Source organism: Mytilus californianus, unplaced genomic scaffold, assembly GCF_021869535.1.
Source record: "Mytilus californianus isolate M0D057914Y unplaced genomic scaffold, xbMytCali1.0.p SCAF_4, whole genome shotgun sequence".
Lineage (NCBI taxonomy): Eukaryota > Metazoa > Mollusca > Bivalvia > Mytilida > Mytilidae > Mytilus > Mytilus californianus.
This window is the reverse complement of record NW_026262690.1, coordinates 122,494,341-122,514,778: the sequence shown is the minus strand read 5'-3', so window position 1 is coordinate 122,514,778 and position 20,438 is coordinate 122,494,341. Positions and strand designations below refer to the sequence as shown.

The window sequence follows — 20,438 nt, the reverse complement described above, 5'->3', positions numbered from 1 at the left end:
TTTGTAATATTTAAAAGTAAAGGAAATACTTAAAGTATATATTATGTACATTGTTGTCTATTTAATAGAATTATATGCGACTGTCATACAAGTGAGAGGTTTAGCTAGCTATAAAACCAGGTTTAATCCACCATTTTCTACATAAGGAAATGCCTGTACCAAGTCAGGAATATGACAGTTGTTTTCCATTTGTTTGATGTGTTTAATTAGTTTGTAACCCGGATGGGTTTTCGCTTAATCGATTTATGACTATTGAACAGCGGTATGCTACTGTTGCTACTGTTGCCTTTATTTGAGATTTTGATTTTCCAATTTGATAAGGGACTTTCCGATTTGAATTTTACTTGGAGTTTGGTTATTTTACTTTTTATAAGTCATGACGATGCCATATTACCTGCGTCACCAGAGGCTAGATCAGTTCTAGAAAATGATTGGCTCCGTTTGTTATTTTGTCCATCATTCCACACTTCCTTCTGTCCGTCAAAATCACATAGAGGACTTCGTATTTGTTTCATTCCCTTACTCTGACATTTTTCCTTCAAAGGTATTTACACCTTGCATAGGGACTGCACACAGCTTGAAAATAAGCACCTATCATTTTGGACAAATTTGAGTATATTTTCTTAGGTTTCCCATCAGTGAAATCATTGAATGTTATAACATACCTTTTTTTATTTCCATATCGATCAAGTTTTGCATTTAGGGTTTGTATATCCATATCATAACTAAATTCAGAAAGGACTAAAAATGGAGAAAAATTCTTCTTGAAATAAAAATGTTAATATTACGAGTTATATTTAACTTTAGTGCTATAAAGATAAAAAAACAAATCCGTTGACTGAGAATTTCTAAAATTTCATGGGAACTACCATACTGATACATCTTGTCTGGATAGACCAAAGTCTTACACTTTGCTGATGTCAATTGGTCTGAAGGCTTTCGTGATGCAGGTTCAGAACCGGTATTTGTCTTATTGACGATATACATGATATACAAGGCGTTTATATTAAATTGTAGAATATAATTTAAACAACCGGTACTGAAGAGTATTGTTATTTGTAGTGTGAAAAATGAGATAAACCAATTTGTTCACCTTTAACGTCATTTGAAAAGGACAAATGATCAAGATCACGTTAGAATTGATCAGGTCTTGTCTTTATCTCCCTTTGTGGTCTTTCAGCTCCAGTTGTTTTTATGTATTTATTATTCCTACCTTTCAAATGTTTTTGTTTTGAGCGTTCCTAATGAAGATAAATCCTGAACAAAAATTAATACGACCAAAGGTGATATTTTCATTTAATGCATACTTAGTTGTATGAATGTTTTATAGTTTAATATGCATGAGGTGCTTTTGTGTCTGTATTTTTTCTTTCTTGCTGTCTGCTTTGTTTTGACAATTTGACTTGATGCAAAATAATTGGAAATAATTTAGATACATCATAGGTTTTTTAGTATGTACGAAGATCAGTAATTAAGTCAGTTTCAAGGTTACTGAAGAAGATCTAAAAATACTTCAACAAGGCCGAAAGTGACTTTTTGACCCATTTAATCGAAAATAATAAAGCATTATACATCTACTTAAAAGTAAAATAACAAAAATACCGAACTCCAAGGAAAATTCAAAACGGAAAGTCCGTAATCAAAAGGCAAAATCAAAAGTTCAAACACATCAAACGAATGGATTACAACTGTCATATTCCTGACTTGGTACAGGCATTTTCTTATGTAGAAAATGGTGGATTAAACTGGTTTTATAACTAGCTAAACCTTTCACTTGTATGACCGTCGCATAAAATTCCATTATATTGACAACGATGTGTGAACAAAACATACTTAAGATGTTCATTAGACATAAGTCTGTCAGACATCAGTATCTATATTTTTCAATTGTCTTACATAGTTGCTTTCAAACTTCTTGCATTTACTGCAAAACAGCAAAAACTGCCAAAATATCATATTCATTTTAACATAATAATGAAATTTGTATACTGATTCTGAAAATAAGATAGCACTTTCCAAAGACAAACCATTTATCTATAGATGTAAGAATACTTTGATAAAGAATACAGTAATACTGTATTTAGATCTTATTCCTTTCAATTTAGGTGAATAAGTATTAAGATTAAAATTGTAGGTAGTGCTGGCCATGATGTTTTTGCAAAACTGCTTCGTGGAAATCCTGAGATAAAGTGTTCAGAAGAACAAACTGATCTGCCCAGCAGTAAATCAGCCCAGGGTGGTACAGAAGTAATCTATAATAGAAATTATGATAATGATCAGACAGAGGAGACAACAGAAGAAGGGTCAATGAGGTTGGAAGTATCGATCCAGGAAGATATGCTGAAAGAAATATTAGAAGGAAATTACAAGATGAATATTGCTCCTTCTGACCTGGTTGATTTTGGAGGGCAAAAGTCTTTTGATATGACACATCAATTATTCATTCAAAGTAAAGGCACCTTTGTGCTGATGTTTGATGGAAGATATGGTTTAAACGATGCTTTGGAAGATTATAAACCAAATGATGTAACAACAGTTTGTAAGTTTAAGTAAATTTGAATAAAAGTATTATTATATACTTTCAGCTCGCCTAACCTTATGGCCTTATTTGTCCGTGGGGTTCTCTTACTAAAAACCTACAAAGAGATGGGTTGGGTTATAATCAAATTATGAAAATGGCAGCTTGCGGTATCATTGTAAAGTCTGTTATAATAACCTTGAACAGGAGTTCAAATCTTAGGAGAATTTTAAGTATGCTTTATTATATCACCTTGTTCTTTGTTGGCTTGACTGTGATTCTTTTCAGCATTTTGTTAAAATTACTGAACACTTGACCAGTTTTATTGATAAAATAATTGGGTCGGAATTATGAATGAACTGCAATAGGAGGAGAGCACCATTACATTGAATCAAGTCAGTCACAGTATAATAAAATATCATGTACGAGTTCATTGTCTTATGGTACACTATTATGATCATTGTAATATGTCCGTCAGTACTTGATGTTAACTGTTCCTCTTTATTCCATTTTAAAATAAAAGATAGTGATAAATGTTTACAGTGACATTAATTCGTGCAATATAATCGAAGTTGAATTTTGATTTCTATTGTACAAGGATGTCCAGGGCATTGTCGATATCTAGCATGCTGTTGCATAAATCAGCCATGCACGTTATGAAATAATATCTGAATTAAGTCCAGGAAATGGTTGATAAAGAAATAAACTTAATAACAAACAGAAACAATTTTAAGGTTTTCTAAAGTTAGTAGGAATTTTATCAAAATTTAAATTCCTCATCGTGTTACCGAATTTTTTATACTATTGAGTTTAGTTTAGACACCTTCTCCTTTTGCCAAAAAGTAACTGAGGCCAAATATCTGAGTTTACGATATCTGACAAAACTAAACAAATGTCATGTAAACGTCTGAAGGAAGGTTATGGATATTAATATGTAACTTCACCTTTTTTAATTTAAGGTTGAAAAATTTGGCCTTATTATAATATCGTATTTTAGCCACTATTTATCATATAACTGTGGAGCAGCGTATCTAAAAATGAAGACTGGACATATCAAAGGCCATTGTTCTAATTGTTGAAATGTTAAAGATTGAAGTCCGTAACTCTTTCATGACAATCAGGAAAAGTCATACTCCTACCAGAATAGAGCAAACTATAGTGCAAATATGTGTAGAAAAGTTTTATTTCAAAGTTAATCTCAATTTCGTAACCCTTCAAAGACAAATCTTCATGTTAATTCAAACAGGAGCTTGCCATAAACAAACTTGGAAGGATCGATAAAGTAAGTAAACCAGAGTTATTGCAAAACTTCGTTGGTTTTCTCTTTTGAATTGTTTCACATTTTGTTATGCCTGAACCTTTCAAAGCTTACTTTACGGTATGGGTTTTGCACAATGTTGAAGACAGTACGGTGAACGTTATTGTTTACCTCTACGTCGTTTGGTATCTTTTGGATAGTTGTCACATTGACTAAAGCTTCGGGTTATTATGAACTCTCATGAAAATGGGAATGATAACAAATGTTTAAGAAGAGTATAAAGTTTCCTGTTATTCATACGTTTAAGTTAAAACGATCACTTTTCTTCAGGGTTTGGTGTCAAAATATTGAGTTTCATGTTTCCATACAATATTTTACTTTCTGATTTGGTTCATGATTATTATTTTTTTCAAATGATTAAATTGCCTACTCAAGTAATTCAAGGTTTCATTCACATGATTTATTATAAAAAAAAATTGTGACATTTTCACTATAAGTGTTGTTTTGATGGTTGTGATGCCTGAAAAGCATGAAACAATTACTCTGTCGTACACACTCCGCCTCGCTCCTTTTTGAGTGCATGTGATTCCCTGAGATGATGATGACGAATGGCTTTTTAACGTCCAGTGGCTAATTTAATGCATATTCAGAACGAGAACATGTTGATGAAATGTAAACAATTAATCATGTTTTGTACTACACCGACATGCAGAGCCGAATTGTTACCGTGCTATTTCACACGGTAATAGTCTGCAGGAAGATATGGGTCATCCTACTTGGACACATTATTCTTACTACTCCGTACCGAACAGTCTTTGCTCTTTTTGGCTAAATAAATGCCACGGCTCACAAATTTGTCAAACAGTATCAAAAATCAAGATGAAACATTCATATGATCAAGAATCACAAATGATCAAAATTAACACATAAGAGTAGATTGCTGTTGGCGTTGTGTCGTTTTCCCGCCGATTTGCCTCAGATGGTCTTTCAAAACATTTGTTGTATTCTAAGAGAATGAAAATTGATCCAACGCTTCTGTGTCATTATATTTAACGAGTAAGTTCATTAGAAAATGAGTAAAAAGTTCATTTTAAGAATAACGCTCAAAATTTGAACGGAATATTGCAAATAAGTTTCTTCTTGAATTCTCTTGGAATTTCTACACGCTTGGCGAGCCATGACGAATCATCATACAACATTGGGTACAACAGAAATACTGTTTTGACCATACAATCCGAAAAATTAATCAAAACAGCAGCAGTTTCTCAATATAATACACACATTTTAAAATCAAGAGGTGAGAAGATGGGTTTTTCTCACATTACATAGAAATATGTATACAAAAACCTAGAATTTTACCCTGCCGAAAAATGTCTGCTTGATTCTGAATGCTAACACAGACTATAGACTGACGTCACAAACGTTATTAGTTCAATGGGCTAATTTTCCGAGAAGTGAAGTTTCATTTTCTAAAAATCGCAGAGCTTCCTATGTAGAAACTGTATCAAGAAAGGTAACTTGAATACCAACTGCGACTGCAACTTCAAAAAGTTAAAACAATCTACCCCCTATACGGATAGATTGAACTATCTATGTCAATATACAACGTCTTAATCCAGCTAACAAACGAATATATTGAATCCAACAGATTGATAGTTTGATATATGAATCACAATTTTAAAATATATTGAAAATTCCAAACATCTTCTTAAAATAGCGATAGCAAAAATCATTATCATGTTCAAATTTATTTCAGACGATAAAAACAAACAGACCTATAATTAAATTTTGATCCTAACTGTTTATCAATGGGTATGTCGTGTTTAGTTTGACTTACAAAAACAAGCGGATGAGAAAAAAAATGTATGCAAAATAATATTTAATGTATTGATAGTAAACAAAGCATCGGCAGTGGTATAAAACATTCATTTCCCTTTGCCTCGGGAGATATGAAGATTTTCTCACCCTCGAAAAATCATATTTCCCTCGGGCAGAGCCCTTGTGAAATATGAATACTCTTGGGTGAACAAATCTTCATATCTCCCTCCGGCACGGGAAATAAATGTATAATATTTCAAAAACTTAAAACAATTATTCTGCAAATGTTTAAGAGCTAATCAATTCATAAATAAAAAGCCTCATACACATTGGTTCACATTTTAATCTTATATGATAAAGTTCTTGGCAAAAAGTCATTGACATGTAATTAGTGTAATTGACAATGTTATTGTAATGTAATTAATTACATTTTGAAAATCGATGTATTTGAAAGGTAATTAATTGGCTCTTTCATATTATATTTCATGTAGTTGTAACAAAAGTTTTAAATTATCACATTTTTTACAGCAATTCTGACGCATTGGATCGACTCCATTTTGACCTACTGTGTAGACACATCAGTTGATGAATCCAAACTACCAAAGATATTGTTTGCAGCAACACATGGCGACTTTTATAATCAAGTAAGTGAAATAGGAAAAGAGTAGAATCTAGTGGTTTATTTTCTAATAAAAGAAGATGACGGTAAAATACGAATGAACTGACAACAACCAAAATATAGCCAGAAGCCCAGCCATGTTAATCCCATATTTTAGGTTCTCTGCAGGTGGAGTGATAATTACTTTTAAAAATATGTATGTAAGCCTCAAATATATGTTCTGTCCTCAACTCTGTGTCCTATATTATATTGCGTCATAGTAGACGCAAATCTATGTCCTTTCTGTCCTCAAATCCGTGTCTTTTTCAACAAGGTATGCACTGTCCTATGAGTTGACGTCATAATTATCAAAACATACCTTCGAGTAATATTTTTGTTACTATTATTTGCAATGTCTCACAACAGAGCTTGGAATAAATAGAACTACTGGTAACCCTACATATTTTTTAACATCATTTACCAAGGACGAAATTTTACAAAATCAAAAATCTGTCCTTTCTTTTGGTATCAACATCAAAGAAAACGAAGAAAATTTACAATCATTATACTGGATACCAAAACTACACAAAACTCCATATAAAGAACGATACATAGCTGGGTCATCAAAATGTTCGACTAAACATCTTTCTAAAGTACTGACTACTATTCTTTCTACAGTTAAAGATGGGCTTCAAAAATTTTGTGATGAGATATATTCTACCAGTGGTGTTAACCAGATGTGGATTCTCAAAAATTCTAAAGATCTACTGCTTAATCTTCGATCACAATCTTTGCAATTTTGCAACAACATAAAGACTTTTGATTTTTCTACGCTTTACACTACCATTCCCCATGCTCAGTTGAAAGATCGACTTCACCATCTCATCAAACAGATCTTTTTCTATAAAAATGGGAATCGTAGATACAAATTTCTTGTTTTGGGTTACAATAATTCGTATTTTGTGAAAAACCACACTAAAACTACCAGAAAATATACTGAAGATGATATTATCAAAATGCTGGACTTTTTGATCGACAATATATTTGTTGAGTTTGGAGGATTTATATTTCAACAGACAGTCGGCATTCCAATGGGAACTAATTGTGCACCCCTACTGGCAGATTTGTTTTTGTACTCGTATGAAGCAGAATTCATTCAGAACCCTCTAAAAGACAAAAATAACCCATAATTCAGCCAATACTTACATCTCATTTATCCCAGTGAACTTGAAATTAAGGATACTACCGATACTAGAAGGACTGCTTCATACCTTGATCTTTTTTCTCAATATTGACACAGATGGACGACTTCACACGAAAATCTATGATAAACGGGACGATTTCAACTTCCCAATTATCAATTTCCCATTTCTCAGCAGTAACATACCCTCTGCCTCTTCGTATGGTGTTTACATATCTCAATTGATACGTTATTCTCGTGCTTGTTCACACTATACGGACTTCATATATAGGAGTGTGCTCCTTACGCAGAAACTGCTCATACAAAGTTATGAGGAGGAAAGATTAAAAATGACACTCCGTACATTTTACGGACACCATCACGAATTGGTTGATCCATACGATGTGTCTTTGTCCAAACTAACTAAGGACATTTTTACCACGTGTTAGATTGTTGTTTGTCATTACGTCGTCTGATCTTTTAATTACCGAACGTGACTTATTCCCGATTGTGACTGTTTTGCTGAGTGTGAAACCGCATTGCTAGAAGACGTGTCACGGTACTTTTCTATCCCAAATTCATGTATTTAATTTTGATGTTATATTTGTTATTCTCGTCGGATTTTGTCAAATGTCTTAACGTCTTTTTTGTTATATTCGTGTGTTATGGTAAAGATAATGAATCACCCCCTTCATTTATTAGATTTTAGTTTGGTTCAACGAAATTTATACGATATATTTGGTTTACAGTTTGATTCAGAAGAAACACCGACATAGCTAGATAATACAATTAATTATCTAATTACTACCACAATTTGATATTAATAAGTATTGTAATTTTCATTGTTATTAATAAATGTAATGTCAGTATTACAAATATAATCTTGAATCAATCCTAATCCTATCTTATTTTTGGGCAATATTTTTACAAACTCAAATGTGACGTCACTTTGTGTGTTTTTTTAGAATTTCAAATGTGACGTCACTTTGTGCGTTGAGGCTTTGGCTAACTCGGCTGTGTATTTTTATGTGTTGGAGTAAGTTGTTTTATGTAATGTATCCGATTTTATTCTGTAGTTAGTCCCCACTTCGGTTTTATCATGTATATCTATTATATAGTCATTTTATAAAATTCACTGTTTGCAAAATTATAAATTATTCTAAATAATAAGGATGTTCTTGTCCCAGACAGAAAACCCTGGCCGTGTTAGGCGCAACTTTCTGGAAGTTTTGGTCCTCGGTGCTCTTCAGCTTTGTACTTGTTTTGGCTTTCAAACTTTTTTCATCTGAGCGTCACTGGTTGGTCTTGTGTGGACGAGACGCACGTCTGGCGTATTGAATTTTAAGCCTAGTACCTTTTTTTAGCTATTATTCGTGTGGTTTTTTTTGTCCTATATGTTCTCCCATTTATTTGTATTGTGGTCCTGTCATGTGATGTTATCATTTTGGTGTTTTGTTTGACGTTGCCATAAAAGCGGGAGGTTTGGCATGCCACAAAACCAGGTTCAACCCACCATTTTTTTCTTAAAATGTCCTGTACCAAGTCAGGAAAATGGCCATTGTTATATCATAGTTCGTTTCTGTGTGTGTTACATTTTTAATGTTGTGTTTTTGTTGTGTCCTTGTTCTCCTCTTATATTTGATGCGTTTCCCTCAGTTTTAGTTTGTAACCCGGATTTGTTCTTATCTCTATCGATCTATGAGTTTCGAACAGCGGTATACTACTGTTGCCTTTATTTGTTGTCAACGACATAACGTGAGGGTACCCAAATTGCACCTATTTTGGCAGTTTTTTGTGCACCGGAGGGGGCATTATGTGTTATCCTTGTCCGTCCGTCCGTACGTACGGCCCAAAATTGGTTTTCGTTCTCTAACCTAAGGTTTCCTAAACCAAATGGGTATCCCATGGACACATTCTCTATTTATTGACCAATGTTTATATTAGATCCAGACAAAAGTTTCCATTCTGTGTTTATGTTATAGATGTATCCTTGATTACTATATAGTTCCACAAAATTAATTTTGAATAAATATTGAATTATAGAAAATAGGTTTTGAACCGACCTCTAAACGACTTACGATTCTGTAATGAGGAGTACCTAAATTGCATCCCTGATTAATAAACAGCTGTACAAATCGAAAAACTGACGTTTTGTTTATTTTTTCCACATTTTTAGCTCACCTGGCCAAAAGGGTTTTGAAAACCGCTATGAATAGAGAAAATTTTAGAATGTTGAGATCTTCCTGCTGTGCATTTATATCAAAACTGTCAGACGACTTTTGATAGGAGTTCTTGCCCTTCAATGTCAAATTTTACCGATTTTTTCATCTTTGCCTATTATTTTAAAAACTACAATATAAAAGAAAGAAGCTTTAATTGGAAAAAAAAATTATCAGACAGACAAGATCTACAAATAAGTCAACATGGAAGAAATCGTCAGAAGACTTCTTATTTGAGTTGTTGCCCTTTTTTTGACGACTTTTACCGTTTTTCTGCTTTCTTGATTAATTTCTTACACACATCTTCTCCTCTGAAACCACTAGGTCAAATTTAACCAAACTTAGCTACAATCATTTTTTGGGTATATTGTTTAAAACATGTGTCTGAAGTCCCTGTTTGTAAACAAACATTGCCGACATGGCTAAAATTATAAGGTTTGTCTGTTATCTTGAAAACCGCTATGAATAGAGAAAATTTAACAGGGGCAGAAATGTTAAGAATATTAAGATCTACCTGCTGTCGTTTTACGTTAAAACTGTCGGACGACTACTTGTGGGAGTTATTGCCCTTAAATGTAAAATTTTGCCATTTTTTTCATTTTTGCTGATTACTTCGAAAACTATAATCGATAGAAAGAATATTTATATAGGAAAAGTGATCAGCAAGACAAGATCCACAAATAAGGTATATGACTGAAATCATCTGGCGACTTTTTATTGGAGTTTTTGCTCTTAAACGATTTTTACCATTTTTGGGCGTTTTTCCATAATATCTTAGAAACTGCAATAGAAATATAGAATCTTTAAATAACCTAAATGATCAACAAGACAAGATCTACAAATAAGTCTAACTGACCAAAATCGCCTGTTGACTCCTTTATATAACATGTTTCAGACCAAATAAAATTGACATCAAGCGTACGATCTAAAGTCAATACCGACATGGCAGACCAAAGCCAATTAACTAATCAAACTTCAGTGCGTTGACCTTAGACCAATTGATAAGAGAATTACTGGCGTGACCATCGATTAGACGTATACAAATAAATTATAAATAACCTTGACCGCAGATAACTGATAGCTATTGATGACCGCTCTTATGAGAACGATTACAGACACTATACCCCGTAATTACAAAGTAGTTATTGTTGATATAAAGCCTTAAACGTCCAACAGGAAGTATTTCAAGATACCAAGTCTAATATTGTTGAAGTATTAAAATAATATAAACCATGATAATATAATTATTTGTATTATGCAAATATTTGGGCTGAAGGGCAACACGTTATGTTACAGAAAACTTCCTTGGCGTCATTGAATGAAAAGCGATGAATGTAAAACTAATTTACGCCAACATTATACTTAACTATCCGAGCAGGGTGTGCGGCACACTGTGTGAATGCTTGAAGATATTTTTTTCTCTAGTATGTAATACACTCAGTTCTGTCATATTGTGAATCAAGAACAAAACAAATTGTATGCTACCTGCAGTTGACACGAAACACACAGTTTGTACATAAAATGATAATGTGTTCTCAGATAATTAAGGATAATGTGCCGCTAAAATACTGTCCCTGAGCTAGCCACATATCTTTGCACAGAAATGCGTCACCATAGGGGTATTTGCATACACTTGTGTGTACGACTACCAGTCTACTTGTCTTTTACTTTTGTTAACCCCAAAATTTGAAGATGTTGTGCCTGATGAAGCTTTGTGTCTTGTTAAAGTTTAAAGTTGATCTAAAGAAAAATAAATGTCAATATAAAAAAAACCTTCAACACAATATTGAGATCAACGTGAAAAAGAAAAGACACAAGGCTAGGACGAAGGACATGTTTAAAAGTGATAACCGATTGTAAAATACGTTTGACTGAATTGCTATCTGTATTATTAATCTTTTTCAGCGTGGATTTAATATCCAATTTAGAAATTCTAATATAGCGTTTAAAACAATCTGATTTTCAACGTCCCAGTGTTTGTATCATGCTGTCCTCAATACCCTGAGAACTAGCGCTAGTGGCCGCACCTGATCGAAAGGAATGTCCGCTGTAATCCTTTTCACTATATCCTAATGCCATGAGTATTATTTTAAGCTTGTTTATAAAATAGTTCCGGGAAAGCGGTTTTCTAGTTTCTTCAACGAAAAACGATTCATTGTGCTTTGCGTTTAGATTTCGTTTTTCACTCAGCAGCTCGAATAGCAATTTATACGGACAAGCGATGCCATCAATCTTGAACAATGAAATTATAATACCTTGTCGGAAAATATCTGTCTTTGTAGCTTTAAATTTATAGTTACTTCGTTTTCTGAAACGAAGCATCTGGTATAGCAATTTATACGGACAAGCGAAGCCATCATTCTTGAGCAATGAAGTTATAAATGCTGGTAGCTGCGCTTGATTGAAAGGAGTGTCCGTTAAAATCGTTTCGTCTAATTGTGTGACTGGACAAAATATCTCTATGCAGTCTAAATGGACTTCGGTTGGACAATAAATGCTATTCTTGTAGTTGATACAATGTATTTAAAACATTTACGTCGATGAAATAGTAAGCTATCAATATAAACAGTGATGTAGTTAATTATCGGCAAAAGTTATAAATCGTAGTTTTTTCACGCGATCGTATGTATTTAGACCTCTTCAATAACTTCAGTTGATGTCAGTTTTTCACATAAATACGCTATAAGTGTCACTGATCAAATTGGTTGTATGAATAATAGACAAAAAGCTTCCCCTCCATATTCCAAATATGAAATTAAGAAAAACGAATGTAACTATGTGGTCAATATCTAATATTATTTAACATACTAAACCTTACTCTGTAATAATCAACCAAAAAATAATAAAAAAAACAAAACAAATATACACACTTTGAGCACTACTAGTAAGTAAATGAATAATAGTTTCAATCAATCAAACCATTACATACACATGTATCGAGACATCAATAATATTTTATTCATTTAAACCGATGCTAAGGGTCGTCTGAACTTGTCGTGAGTTAGGTGTTTGCCCTGTGTTGAAGTGTCAGTGTGACTTTGAGATGAAGGACGGCAATAAAAGCATATAGTGATATTGTGTCATGATTTGATATATACCATATCCTTTCTAACTTGCTCATAGTATGTAATCGTTATCGGGGACAAATGTATATATATTAGGATAAAACGTTAAGTTGCATGAATTGTCTATCATTGTGTCATGGAACCTTAATTTCGTTAATTTCCTAATCTGTAATCAGATTGACGTGAGTAAATTGATAAGGTCGTCGTTGTTGAGTAATTGAATGTTAATTGTTTGATGAACTGTAACAGACAGTCTGAATAACCGTTAATTTAATGTATAAGCAGCTGTGTTTTTCTTCCACCACTTCTCATTTCAAGCCGTAGATTTTTATTACTTGTTGCTTATAAGTGTCCCAATAGTTGTGTGGACTTGAGGTAAATGATATTTTTGATGGTGTCGAATGCTTTCGTGAAGTGAATATAAAACTATGAGAATGTTGACATGCCGTAGAGTCGAGTATGAATAGTTATAGCGAATGGACATGTATCTGCTTAACCATGTAATTATAGAAAAGTGTATATACACATGTATGTACATAAATTTGTAAATTTGTAAATGTGAAATTGCAATCATAGGAAGATCTCCGTGACTAATATATGTATTGCAAAAAAAAACAAATACCATATAATAAATGTGTTGTAATCTGTGGATTTCATTTCATTCTCATGATTCTTGTGCAGTGTAAACAATATACGTTGCTGAAGCTGCTCTCTCAATAACATAATAGGTATACATAAGATGTGCATTATCGACAAATCGACAAATTTTTATTAGGTACACCTGAAGCTACTAGTCGATAGTGATAGTTTACAAACCAAGTAAGAGCCTCTATGCAGAACGTAGTCTTGTTGAGTGTCATGACTTAACAATAATAATATATCATGATCTAAAGAGTATTGTGTAACGTTTACTAAATACAACCTGGTATAACATCTCTGTAATCATAGTTCCATATGTACTTGATAAACAAAAATCTGAAGTATATGTGCACGTGCTAAATCAGGTGATCACTGTAAACATGTCAATGATAAAACAAATAAGAATAGAAAATTTCACATTCAAGATTAATCTATGCACTTGCGAACTTTGTGTAACACAATAAGTTCTTTAAAAATAAAAGATATATATATAAATGAAGTAATTGTTTACTGTCTCTTGACTACACGCGTACGTTCTATGAATGTAGAAAATATATATACGACGTCGTGAACTGTTACAATCAGGATATGTAGAATATTAGGTGCAATTTATGCTCTTATCCCCGGCTTAGTATATTTCTAGGAGTTTGATTGTTTAATGCACGACGTTACAAAACCCATAGCCCCTAGTGTTGCTAACCCATATACCCGGACGTTGCTACCCATTACACCGGGGAACTCCACGCACATTTTCCTTAGTTCCATGGTTGTTTCTTGTGAAATATTGAATTCTGTAAATTATCCATGATGTCTGTAATTAAATATTTAATCCACCAACGATTTTATCCTATTATGCCGATCATTTGCACTCATTTTAGTAAATGCATCACTTGGCTGTCTCATTTTCAATGAATGGGACTACTGACCTAGCTACGCAAATGACCCACGTTGACGTCACACCCTCTATGACGTAACTCACAACATCTAGTGCCAAATTTGACCCAATCCAGTTTCTCTGTCTCTGAATTAAAAACGTTTTATATTTGGATATCTGTAGGATACTACTTTTTAAAAATATGTCAAATTCCTAAATTTCAATAAAACTTTTTCAAATAATGAAAAAAACGTTGCTTTCACGTTACACTTTGTGGTCGAATTTCTATAAAAATCGCCATATTTGGACTATGACCGGGGATAAATTCGTTATCTAGGTTCATGTCTGTAGATATGGATATGAACGTAGATAACTTATATTCTGTAGATCTTATATCGAGTGAATGTGAAGTAATTTAAATGATCATGCTTAATTGTTGCTCGTCAGTTTCAAACTGCACGCATAAGTTGTTGTATGACCAAAATATGAATTGAGATGACTTGTCTATCGATTATTGACCATTAAATAGTATCTATGTTAACGATAGCTTTCAGAAACAATGAGAAATCTAGAAAATAAAATAAATTACAATAAACTAACCTGTGTAGAAGATAAATTTGTACCAGATTCTACAGAAACGTCTAAGACTACTGGTATACCAGTGCAATCATATCTGCAAGCCAATATCCACTCCAAGTCATTAGCAGAAAATATCAAAATAACAAATAGTGAAATATTCAGACGTACGTTAAGTGTTGTATACTAGATATATTAAAACGTTTAAACCCACTGCATTTGTTTGCACCTGTCCTAAGTCAGGAATCTGATGTTCAGTAGTTGTCGTTTGTTGATGTGGTTCATAAGTGTTTCTCGTTTCTCATTTTTTATATACATTAGACCGTTGGTTTTCCCATTTGAATGGTTTTACACTAGTAATTTTTGGGTCCTTTATAGCTTACTGTTCGATGTGAGCCAAGGCTCCGTGTTGAAGACCGTACTTTGACCTATAATGGTTTACTTTTTTAAATTTTGACTTGGATGGAGAGTTGTCTCATTGGCACTCATACCACATCTTCTTATATCTATATACATATACATAGTTTGCTACCATCTGAAATTTAGCATCCATTTTTATATGACCAAATAATTGCATAACGTCTAACAGAACACTGCACTATTTGATCAGCCTACTCGTTCCTAAGGAAATGTAAGCTTGCAAATTAAAGCATTTAGTCCCATTCGGATCCCTTTCGACACAATCTAAAGTGTCAAATATCGAGTATAATTCTGATGTTTATCAAAGTTAGAAGTTGATGTCTTAATTCATACCTCTTGTTGAAATGTTGCGGATGCATTATATTCAACTGATTACAATTTTGCACTGCTACTGCTACTAACTTAATTCAACTGACTGCAATAAGCCAGACAAAGATTGAAAATAAACACGTGCACCAAAGTTCATGAGACGGTTAAGAAAACATTGCCTGCCATACCACAGACATCATAAATCTAGTAATAAAATGAGTATCGTCCACATGAATAAAAAAACGGTATTAAAAAGTAACTTTGAAACACAGGGAACAGTTTCACAGTAAAAACTAAAAACGGATAATAACAGTCGGAAAGCTGACCCCGGTTTGACCACATTTCTAAAGACAACAACGGATGTCATGTGACTACTATATTTTGGTATATTTTTAGTCATAATTATTCAACTAAAATGAGTCTGTTTTCTTCAAAAAATCCTATTAAATGACATAAAAGCATACTGTATGTTATAAAAGACAACTGTTATAAAAATTGGTTTGATTAAACGTGCTGAATTTATAGAATACGAAGCTTTCAAACCCGAGCTCATCACCCGTCGCGTCAATTTTTTTCAACAAAGAAGTTGAAATTTCTTTTTTAACTTCTGGGGAACCTATGCTGAATTTAAAGTATGTGATGGTGTTTTTTATGCACTTGCCTGTGAGTTTGTGCCACTTAATATTCTGTATTACGCAATGTGCCATTTCGATATGTCAAAATTTGGGACGATCGGTTCCAATAGTATCTTACGAGCTACGTCCCTTTGTTGACTTTGCACTATTATTAATTCAGCACCATATGCTGTTATTTACAAGTGAACATAATTGTAAAATTAAATGAGGCTTAGTTATAAGACGATATTTGATTAAAATTTTTATAAACCAATAGTTATGCTAAGAGTTAACATGAGAAGCGCATGCGCAGATAGAGGTCACTATTCAGAGATATTCAAGTATAATTGAATAAATTTCTGGGTGGGTAATGATGAAAAAGGGTGGGCATGTTAACTCTTAGCATAACTATTGGTTTATAAAAATTTTAATCAAATATCGTCTTATAACTAAGCCTCATTTAATTTTACAATTTTTATAAACCAATATTATGCAAGAGTTCCCATGAGATTTGAGAGCCAATTTACTTGAATAATGTAATGTATACATGTTTTGTAAGATTACAATAATGTATTGGATTCCGAAATTACTATAAAATTATTTAAAGTTTGGCACAAGAGTATTATATTGAATCATACTCTCAGTAACAATTAGTTATATATATCCATAATTGTTTCAATGACATACAGATACCATAATAAACTGTAGGCAACAAAGCCATACCATAATATGGACTTTTGGTAATGATAAACACATTTTCAAATAATATTGTATTAACTTATATACATCTTGAACATAGTTACATTATAAGCAAAAACAAAACTATTTTCCACGAATTAAGTACTCGTACACTATAGTTATCATTGTACTCTTGAACAGTAACTGGTCTATTGTAAAATTGCCTAAAAGTAGACTCATTTGTCCATCCTGCCGATTTAAGAATAGAATTTACTGACACTCAAGCTCTAAGTGCTGCTGATGTACTAGCTCCCCTAGTACTGTGTGTTTTAAAAATAGAAGTATTTACACCTGCAAGTTTTAAAACCAATTTAATCCAATTACAAATGTTGACTTTGTAGGATGATGGTATGGTTTTACAAATGTAACAAAAAGTTTTTGAGATGTACGTATTGCAGATGTTCTTTCGATATAGGCATTTAAAACAGTTACAATAAACAGTCTTGAGTCTTCAACAAATGCTGGCAAACATATTGGTGATAAATGTTTTCCTGGTTTTGAAGTTTTCAAAATCTCATTAATTTCAATTATAACATTGTCTTTTGTGATTTTCATAAAATCTAAATCTACACAATGTAAAGTCTGTATTCTCTGTCCAGTAACTAGTGCTAATAACATAACTAATTTCAAAGTTAAACATCTCAATGACAAAACCTTTACAGGCGATAAAGTAAGCAAAAATTCTAATACAACATTAACATCCCATGTTTGCTGATATCTAGGAAACATTGGTCGCTTATCATAAACTCCTCTGAGGAACCTTTTAACTAAAGGCCACTGACCAATTGGCAGGGTTTTCCCCAATGTCAAATATGATGATAACGCAGATCGTGCTGTGTTAATAGAACTATATCCTACGCCTGACTCATATAAAACTGTCAAAAATTCCACTACATCCACCTCAGTTGGCGTAAAAATATCAATCTTTCATTCACAACAAAATGTACACCATTTTTTGAGATATGTCCAATACTGTTTTTGTGTACTTTGTCTCCAGGATGAGATGACAATTTCTACAGCCTTTTTTGATAGTCCTGTATTTTGCACAATTTGCCCGACAATCTGAAGACACCCAAAATCAGTTTTTTCAACGAATGTTTCTTTTGAGGGTCTGTTGGCAGTATCAACAACTGTTGTCCTTTTTTCCTGGGTATTATGTAAGAGTCCTGAACAATTTGAAGCAGTATTTGAAGGAACCGATGATGAGTGCTCCACAAGGGTGCTATTAAGGTTAATTCTGCTTCTTCCAAAATCACTTTTTGGATTACTTTTCCTACCATGCTAAAAGGAGGAAAAACAAATGAGTTAAAGTTAGTCCATCTAATAGTAAAAGCATCTACTGCTTCAGCATTTGGATCAGGTAAGTATGAAATATACCTTGATAACTGATGATTTATCCTTGAAGCAAATAAATCAATATCATGCGGACCATATATTGAATTAATGCACATAAAAACATTAATGTTAAGTTTCCATTCTAGATCTGTATTGTTGGAACGTGACAATTTGTCTGCTTCAACATTGGTTTTTCCGGTGTGTGACAAGCACTTAACCAAATGTTTCTTTGTATTCACCACTGCCATATTTCCCTTGTTAAGTTATTGAGAGACTGGATTCTACCTCCCATTTTGTCTATATAGGTCACAGCTACCATATTATCCATGTATAATCTAACATGTTTATCGGATTTTGTTGAACAAAAACAGTTTAATGTTAAAAATGCTGCTTTTAGTTCTAAATAATTTATGTGTAATTTCTGCTCTTCATATGACCAAAAACCCTTGGTTTGAAGTTGTGTATTGTCAACAACACCACCCCAACCAGTTTTTGAACTGTCTGTTTTTAAAATTATCTCAGGATCTGTCCGTACTAACGGATTGAAACTAGACTCAACATGAGAAATCCACCAATTTAACACATCTTCTGATTCATTTGAAATGATAATTTTATTGTCAAAATCTCCATTGTTTTGTTTTAAAAACTTGTCTTTTTCTATTTCTAAAGATTTAATATATATAAGCGCATGTTCAACTCCTAGTTCGGCAGCAATCAATTTGCCTATAATTTGTGCAAACTGCCTGATTGACATTTGTCTGTTTTTAACATATTTACAGCATAAAAGTTTTATTGCTTGCGCTTTTTCAGTTGTAAGTTTAATTGTCATTGTAATGGAATTCAACACAAATCCTAAAAATGTAATTGTTTGTGTCGGTTCAAATACAGATTTGACTGGGTGAATAGTAAAGCCTAATTTATCCAATAAGGTGACTGTATCAGAAATATTAATTGTACATTGTGAATAACTATCACTGATCAAAAGACTATCATCAATGTAAGCTACATTTTTGTGTCCAATTTTTCTTAGATGTGAAAATGGCACTTTTAAAACTTTTGTATATATCCTAGGCGCAGTTGTCAGCCCATTAGGCAAAATATGTATACTCATACAACTGATCATTCCAATAGAACCGCAAATATTTTCGGTATTTGTGATCAATAGAAATAGAATAATATGCGTCTTTCAAATCAATAGAAGCAAACCAGCAGTTTTTTGACACACATTGGATTGCTGACTTTAATGTCTCCATTTTAAAATGGTGTTTTTCAATAACATTGTTGAGAACTATTAAATTTAAAATCACTCTACATGTACCATCCTTGTGTTTGGTCTTATAAAAATATTTGAAACATATTGATTTTTATACGACCGCAAACAAATTTTTGTGGTCGTATATTGGTATGACGTTGGCGTCGTCGTCATCGTCGTCAGGCATCGTTGTCGTCCGAAGACACATTAGTTTTCACACTCTAACTTTAGTTTAAGTGAATGGATCTCAATGAAATTTTACCATAAGGTTCAATACCTCAAAAGGAAGGTGGGGATTGATTTTGGGGGTTATGGTACCCACAGTTAAGGAATTAGGGGCCAAAAATAAGCATTTTTGTAACTTCCAGACATAACTTGTGTGTAAGTGTATGGATCTCTCTGACATTGTACCACAAGGTTCCATATTACAAAGGGAATGCTGAGATTGATTTTGGGGGTAATTGCCTCCAAATTTTAGGAATTAGGGGACAAAAAGGGGGAGAAAACAAGTATTATCTAGTTTCATGACAATAACTTGTGTGTAAGTGTATGGATCTCTCTGACATTGTATCACAAGGTTCCATATCACAAAGGGAATGCTGGGATTGATTTTGGGGGTAATTGCCTCCAAATTTTAGGAATTAGGGGCCAAAAAGGGGCAAAAAACAAGCATTTTTCTAGTTTCATGACAATAACTTGTGTGTAAGGGTATGGATCTTCCTGACATTGTATCACAAGGTTCCATATCACAAAGGGAATGCTGGGATTGATTTTGGGGCTAATTGCCCAAAAAGTTTAGGAATTAGGGGCCAAAAAGGGGCAAAAAACAAGCATTTTTCTAGTTTCATGACAATAACTTGTGTGTAAGTGTATGGATCTTTATGAAATTGTACTACAAGGTTCCATATCACAAAGGGAAAGCTGGAATTGAGTTTGGGGCTAATTGCCGAAAAAGTTAAGGAATAAGGGGCCAAAAAGGGGCCAAAAATAAGCATTTTTCTAGTTTCCAGACAATAACTTGTGTT

At 33.1% G+C, this 20,438-nt stretch overlaps 1 protein-coding gene across 1 annotated transcript in view; it reads left to right on the top strand.

Annotated features, from left to right (window-relative positions):
* The window catches only part of LOC127739295 (uncharacterized), a 99,672-nt gene that overhangs the window by 5,084 nt on the left and 74,150 nt on the right, over window positions 1-20,438 (top strand). The window contains exons 4-5 of the mRNA XM_052250963.1: window positions 2,135-2,539; window positions 6,123-6,238. Coding sequence (XP_052106923.1) covers window positions 2,135-2,539; window positions 6,123-6,238 — 521 coding nt within the window. The remainder of the gene's footprint in view (window positions 1-2,134; window positions 2,540-6,122; window positions 6,239-20,438) is intronic.